The following is a 7,995-nucleotide window of genomic DNA, read 5'->3' on the forward strand; positions in this document are numbered from 1 at the left end:
GTACAATGTGAGGCATTGATAATAGCTTGTTTGACTATTGTTGAACCACAATGTTATCCAATCTGAAGATTACTTTACTATCCTCTGGGCTGACTACTGTCCTGAATGCAATAATGCTTCAGTGGACACAGACCTTGAAATTGGTATTCATGACTACTGTGATCTATATATTTTTAAGTGCAAATATTTTATTAGAATTGCAACTTGTTCCTAGCATGACACCTTGATGAAGATTTTACATCAAAAACTGAAGCATTTAGTTTCTGTAACTCCGCTTTTGATGATTATTAGATTTCTTTGTTTTAAACAGTTGTTTTGTTTTTGAGAATGTAACTGGTACAAGTATTGGGTTAATGGTTTTGTTTTATGTTTCTCTTTAAGTATCACTTTGAGACTAGGTTTACTTTAAGTATTATTTGATACTTGGTTTTGTTTTATGTTTTGTTTTAAGTATTGTATTGATACTTAAGTTGCTTTACCAAAGTGGATCGACTGATACCTTTGACTAGTTTCGTTCATACTAGACTTGAACACATTTATGTATTTAAATACAGCCTGATTCCATGATGGAAGAGGTAGACTTTGACTGACAGTATTTCAATATACTTGAATGAATGATTACTCCTTAGATTTCCCAGTACATCTTTAAAGTCTTCATTAGTTCTCAGATCTCGCCCCCTCTCAGATAGAGCACGCTACTAGTCAAACTATTGTACCTTAAACCGATAACCTGAAGAGGACTCTGGGAACACGTTACAAAACCTCTATAACTGCGAATATAAGCAATCGATATATTCCGAATAACTTCCTACTAATTCTCAGGAAGCTATTCTAACAGGTTGGCTGATTATCCCTCAGTCAGCAACTCTTAGTTACTCTGAGTAACAGGGTTTCAATTGCTGTTTATTATTTGGGAACTATTCCCGCAGCCACAATGCATTGCTGAACTCAGTTGTGACACTCCGTGAAGTCCACTGGCTATGGTGGCAGTGCTCCTAAAAGTTCTAAACTCTTCTAGTGGTCGTAGAGTGGGTGCCAATGTTTTCGATTCTTGATAAGATCCTTTAACATTTGATACTACATCTTTTGTCGAAGACTCCCTGTTAATCACAGATCGTTTGAATGTTGTTCTATCTTTGGAGCCCAGTAGCTCTCTGAGTAGTTAATACATTTACTTCCTTCCACTTCCCGGACATAGTTGCAGGCGACCTCCTATATGCCCTGTGAACAGGATCCAGTCAGATGGACAGCCGCTACATATATGGTGTTACCCACGCATCTTCAATTCTGTAGTATTATAGTCACTGGATGCAACTGAGATAGATGTGTATGACGATGTATGGGCCTGTATGGGGGCTAGAGGAGAGTGTTGGAGAGCAGAGATTCCTATTCTGAGTAGGGTTACCCTACTTAGAGTGGTTCCTAGGTATCAGATCCCTGTATTCCTAACAGTATCGGTAGCTTAAAGTGAGACCCCTTCATGTTCAAGTTGTTGGATCTGTGGATTAGGCACCTGGCTTCTGTTGATAGTCTTTTTAGTTTTACCATTCCTCTTCTGGCTGCTGGAGAACAAGGTGGGCTGGAAGTGAGGATCTCCGTAATGCAAGCTGGCTGGACCACCGGACCTTGCTATATATAGAACTGGAGAAATAAAAAGATGAAAAGAAAATAAATAGAAAGCCAAACTTACACCCATACCAGCGTCAAGAAATTACTGTAGTACAAATAGTTGTAGACCAGAATTTACTCAATACAGGTATTATTAGTTAGGTACCTCAGTTGGACATGCTATACTATTCTAAGAAGTACATAAGTACTAGTAAGGAGAAGTGGTAACCCTACTCTGTTGAGTAACCTTAGTAGTCAATTTAGGAATTATCCTAAATTACACTATAGTGAGTTCGGATAAAGTTACCCTGCCTTTGAACTAGAGTTACCCTGCCTTGGATGACTTGACTCCCTACTATAGAGCCAATTTACCCTACCTTGGATATAACTTGTTATGCAGGACCTCGGAAGAACAGACTAGATTATTTATTATGCGAAAGTATATAGGATATTTGAATCGCTAATTGTGCAGATTACTCCCGCGCAACTCATCTTGCTCTGAACTAGCTGCAACGTGGAAGTTTAGTGGCTAATGTCCTCCCTGAGCCCCATTATATGTCCCAAGCATCATGGGCTACAGTCAGGCGAGTTGCCATAAGTCTAGTAATGGTCTGTGGTAAAGACACTTCTGTAATACCATATATGCTCATGCTATCTGATTTACTGGTCTCCATTCTCCACATAAAAAAGGAGGTAGAGGAGAACCTGGAGAATGGTTTCCCCATAGTTTCATGCAAAATTGATGAGAAATGATAGAGTAATACTACTTTGAAGTAAGAAGTAGTACATGTAGTTATCGGAGGCCTATAGAAGAGGTAATAGAAGTTGGTTGTCCCAAAAGTGTAATAGTATTAGTGAAGTGTTAAGGACTCTAAAATGCAAGTCTGAGGTCATTATCAGAACTACTTCTAGGATGGTTGACTGTGGATAGTATCTATTGGTAGCCAACGTTCGAAGGGGTTTAACAGAAGAACTGCATAGCCATTATCTGGAATGATATAGAATATAGTAGAACTGGATAGATGTTCAGAAGCTGCAGATGCTTGTAGAAGACTAAGTGTATGTGGGTAAAGAGTTTCATAGTTCCTACTGCATCCACCCGAGCATGTTAGCTTGCTACTAACATGTCTGCGATATCTAGTATTTATGTACCTGCAGTTGTATTATTGATGTAGCGACCAAAACACTTCTTTCTAGTAGATCTTAGCAAACCACTGAGTAGTCTAGTTCACTACAGAGGATCTTTAGTCCCATCCATAGAGCTTAGTTTGATAGCCCATGGGAGTTGAGTGCTCACGAATACTGCGTAGTAATGGAGAGCAACTGGCAGTATATGAAATCTACTTAATTATATACAAGTTCTCCTCTACTCTGACAATAAACTACCTCTTAAGATCATGACTTAATTGAGTAAAGCCAATTAATGATACTTAGTTTTACCAGTTTGTTTCTTCAAATTCTACAGTTGAGATTTTACACTTTTACTGTCATCATTTTTTGAAGAATTCATTTCTGTGCAGTTGCAATCTTGGAAACCATCTTCACAGATGCAGCTCTCATTATATTGGTATGATATTGGAAGAGAAGAAAGATAAACTGACAGGCAACATAAGAAGAAAATATATCATTGCCTTAACAAATATGCCGGTCTAGAGCAACAAGAACTTCTTCCATCATAAACCATAAATTTCATTAAAGGCTCAAATTGACCCCTGCAAAAGAATAAAGAAAAGAAGTAAATAAGAGAAAAGTAAAGAGAGGTAAATGAGTACTGAAAGAGGAAGAAAAAGAAAAGGAAAAGTACATATACTGTGGCAGCATTTGGTATAGTACTTTATCAGCCTCCTATAAGTTGATTTCCTGCTGATATTTATTCTTGTACTTCTAATAGTTTAGTACAATTATCTTTGGCTAATAAGGAGAGACCTCCTAATGCCAGATTCTAGATATTAGTATACTGGTTTAGGTTTCTTCTCAATTTCCCATAACCAACACTATCCGAGCTACTAATTTTACCATATTAATTCTATGATCTATCAGGCATGGAGATGTTCCTAGTGGAATTCTCCAATTACCAGATTTCTGAAATAGCAATGAGGGTACTCACATTGGAGTTGTGGAAAAATAAATCTGGTTAGTGGTTACCACAGATGTAGTACTCATTAAGGTATCTATTGAGTCATAGTAGGTGCAGGAGTTGCTTTGGACATGGAAATAGTCATTCCTAAGAAATCTTATAGTCTAAAAGTAAATCCAGGTAGTTTGATAATGGTAGACTTGGTATGACTATTGTTTTAGCCATATTTTGTGGATATCATCTGCTTCAGAGTAGCTAGTATTTTAGTCACTGTCTATTAATGACGTATCTGATATCAAATTTTTCTTAATTTAAAGATGTATATTGATATACTACTGTATGGTTTATGTAAAAGCTATGTGTTTTATCTAACATGGATCTATGGTAAATGCCATAGAAGGTATAGATTAATTGTAATCATATAAAAGATATTCTATCATAATAATCATAAAACATTCAGGTTCCCTGATTGAACTTCCTAGGTTTAGAGGATACACCAACAAAGATTTTCTGGTATGGTTTCTAATACTATAATAAATCTCATATGAGCCTTAGTAATAAGGAGAACTAACAATAAACTATTAGGTGGCAGTCAACTCTAGTATACATTAAGAAGACCTAGTCTAGAGCCTTAGTATAGACAGAGATTGTTTCGGAAGGCTCAGTAATGTTCTGTTTATTTATAGCTACTAAGAACTCACTTGAGGAGACAATAAAGATATCATAATAATGATTAGTTAATAGAACAAGTCTTATATTATTCAGATCTCTTCTCCATTGGTTCATGATGTTTGTAAAGCTCAGGAAGTACTTCGATATTTATATCCTGTATCTGAGCGTTCACAGACAACTTCTAACTACAATCCAACTAAATACCTTTCCCTAATTTTTATACCACAGTTCTTGGTCTAAACATGTGCGGCTACCTTTTTACCCTGAACTTTTTTACACCATGTTTGTACTTTTTAATAAAATCTTCACTGTCAGAAGATGTATCTTTATCAGCATGCCAATACTTTATATCTACTGTCCATGAGTCTGAGGTCTTTTGAGTCTGAGCAGCTTCTCTTTGATCTGCCTTACCTCAGAGAGAATCACCCCTAGAGGAATCCTGTCTCCAGAACCAACCGACATACAATATCCCTGAGATCGGTATTGGTATCATCTCTATCTCCTATAGCCTCTAGGGTACTGTAGGAATCATTGCAGATTATTGTTACAAAAATGTCCCATTACTTTCAGCCTATAATTAGAATACCTAACTTTGAAGCCTAGTAGCTCAGTGCACCTCCAATGGATTCTCTCTATTTTACTTCACAGAGGTACGCAGAGGTCCCCTCCTATATATCCTGTGAATGGCCTCTGGTCAGAGAGATGTCAACAATATATATGGTATTATGAATTGGATTTTGTTGAAATTACATTATAGTTATAAGATACAACTCTTTGAAATCTCTCTAAGAATGTGCAGGCTTTCTAAGTGTGCTGGAAGGGGGTGTTGGCCACTCTGATAAATGAGGGTCTGTGTATTCTCATATGCATAGCAATTTATACTTTTCAAAATTTTAAATCCACATTTCTGATTTTGTAATTTTTGATAATACTCTCACCTTTCTTTCTTTCTTTCTTTCATATATTTCTTGTTCCATTACCTTATACCCTCTCCCAGTTGTTTTTAAGTTTTTTTTTTTTTGCATGTGCATTTTGGAGGCACTGCTCTTTATAAATAGTAATGAGAACTTCCGTTATCACTTCGCGGTTTTTTGGGGCATTTCTAGCGGCCACCATATCTCAACCTCAAGTTGTGTACCATATGATAGTTGGAATTGCTGGAGTTGGGACTTGCGACCGGGTCATACAACATCACTCGGCAGTCGCTGGGCAACCCTCGATTGGGTATGATATCACAGTATCCCTTGTCCGATCATCGAAGGGAAGAATTCGGGAACTGGTCTGGTGGGAAAGCATATCGCTTGCCTTGTCGGCCAACATTTAGGAGCTATGATAAGGTGCATTATCGTCAAGCACCCTGTTCTTAATACTAATCGTTTCTGCTTGGAATAAACACATCTGAAAATTTCCCCCTTGTACGCGGAAGAATGGTAAAACAAAAAAAAAATAGAAAAAGGTGAATTTTAGCTCGACTCTAAATCACTGCCCTCGTAACACTACCTAGGTGGTTGTTTTCGCCGGGCAAGGCAGGTCCGGCAACACTGACTGTGCAAAGTCCTGGATGGTGCCATCACCACCAGTATTCTCCACGTCGGTTCGGATCGATAAGTTTCAGAATATAGAATTGGGGAGCACAAAATCCTCGGCGCGTCTGGTCTCGTGACGTGAGTTGTGCCTAATCGGAAATTCATCGGGTGTTGGAGTTTGCGTATACCCACAGGTGGGTGGTACTACAGGGGAACCTTTTAGGTCATCACTCGACTACCCACAAACCATCTATCCACCAGCCAACAATCCTCTCCTCCACCCCCCTCACTTTCGCTCTCCTTAAAAAATACTCCAGGTTTTGCTACTCTTTGCCATGGCATGCACTCTTTCTTTTCGGCGAAGGCTCCTTGCACCTTTCCTGGCCGTGCTTCTTACTGTCGGCCTGATTATCGGGTACAGAGCCCATGTGCTTCCCCAGGAAAGAGTGGTCATTAGCCCCCCTTCAATACCCTTCAGGACCCCCATCCCGGATCCAAAGCCCGCTGTGGAGATTTTCCCTGACGCTGTCAACGGTCGGTTTCCACAAATCCACGTTGTCAATCAACCTCCGAAATTTCATCACCCTACTCCACTTTTCATCGGATTCACTAGAAATTGGCCTATTTTACAGCAGTCTGTCGTTAGCTATATAACTGCTGGATGGCCCCCTGTCGATATCTATGTTGTGGATAATACCGGCACGATGGACTCTAACGAGCTAGGGCTGTTGACCCTGCAAAATCCTTTCTTCGTCGATTATCCGAGGTTGAGGGCGCTAGGAGTTAATATAATCACCGCTCCTACTTTGCTTTCCTTTGCTCAGTTGCAAAATTTCTTTCTCTACACCGCTATCCGGAAGAAATGGGCGCACTATTACTGGAGTCATATGGATTCTGCAGTCCTTTCTCATGAGGAACAACAACCATACAGGAGCCTTTACCAGAGGATTATCGAGAACTGGAATTCCATGAACAAGACGGAGAAGTGGGCAATCAGGTTCTTTGCGTACGATCATTTGGCTTTGGTCAATGTGGCTGCTTATAAGGATATTGGGGGTTGGGATACACAAATCCCCTTCTATATCACAGATTGCGATTTCCATGCAAGGCTGCACATGAAGAATTACACTACAACTGACGAGAATGTTGGGCATATTTTCGATGTAGGGGGGACTGTACCCGATCTCTCGGTCTTCTATCCCGAGACACCAAGCGAGCCTCTGAACAGTGAGAGATTCAAGCATCTACATAAACTGCTCGAAGATATTCAGCGTTCGAAGAGCGAAGCAAAATACGGTCGCAACCTTTGGCAATCGGAGCAACGTGGTGGAAAAGGTGAACCCTTCTATCGGAACCCAGTAGTAAGTACCTTCGCCTATAATATTCATACTACCTCGAGGGAGCTGACATTTTCTAATAACACTTAGGGCTTCGAAAAAGCCATGAGGCACTGGATTAGGACTGGCCGGACGGTTTTTGCGGAAAAGTGGGGCCACCGTGATTGTGACATATGGGAAATTGGGAAAGAAATCGACAAGGCTTGGGAGTATAAGAAAGACTGGTGGATCTAATTGCTAATGCATTCAATGACTCCAATGGGGGTGAGCGGTGAATGGGCGAATAGGGTAGGTTTCGATTCGGAGGTGCGAGAGGGCTATTAAAGGATGTTTGACTATTCTAGAGAGTGGCTCAAATTCACGCTTCTATAGCATTAAGTATCATAGATAGATGAGAAAGCAGAAAGCAGGGTTCGCCACAACCGGAGATCAGCCTAGAGGTAGCGGATGTATTTGTGAGAAATGGATACAAGTATGATGGAAAGTGACTGTTTCTCGCGGGCTTCCCCATGCGGGACTCCGTGGTATGAGAAAATTTCCTCGCGCCCCGTATAAGCTCCTTTCTCCCTTCCTTCTTGACCCCATTTCTCCCTCCCCTCTTAACGTTCTTACTTCCTGGCCCGCGTCTTTACATTGTTCCTGCCCCACTTCTTAATGTCTTTCCTCCTCTACTTCCCAGCCCCCTTCGCCTCTTAAAATCCTCAGTTTCTACTTAACCTCGCTTCTCTCCTCTTAAGACTATCGCAGACCCAGCTTATCTACCTCGGACAATGTT

General features: G+C 40.1%; 1 protein-coding gene; it reads left to right on the forward strand.

Annotated features, from left to right (window-relative positions):
* Positions 1–6,138: 6,138 nt before the first annotated feature.
* On the forward strand, positions 6,139–7,642 carry GSTUM_00001878001 (uncharacterized protein). XM_002838906.2 has 2 exons: positions 6,139–7,244; positions 7,311–7,642. The coding sequence occupies exons 1-2, from the start codon at positions 6,219–6,221 to the stop codon at positions 7,452–7,454; spliced, it is 1,170 nt and encodes a 389-aa protein (XP_002838952.1). The 5' UTR covers positions 6,139–6,218; the 3' UTR covers positions 7,455–7,642.
* Positions 7,643–7,995: the final 353 nt, after the last annotated feature.

Source organism: Tuber melanosporum, assembly GCF_000151645.1.
Source record: "Tuber melanosporum whole genome shotgun sequence assembly, scaffold_298, strain Mel28".
Lineage (NCBI taxonomy): Eukaryota > Fungi > Ascomycota > Pezizomycetes > Pezizales > Tuberaceae > Tuber > Tuber melanosporum.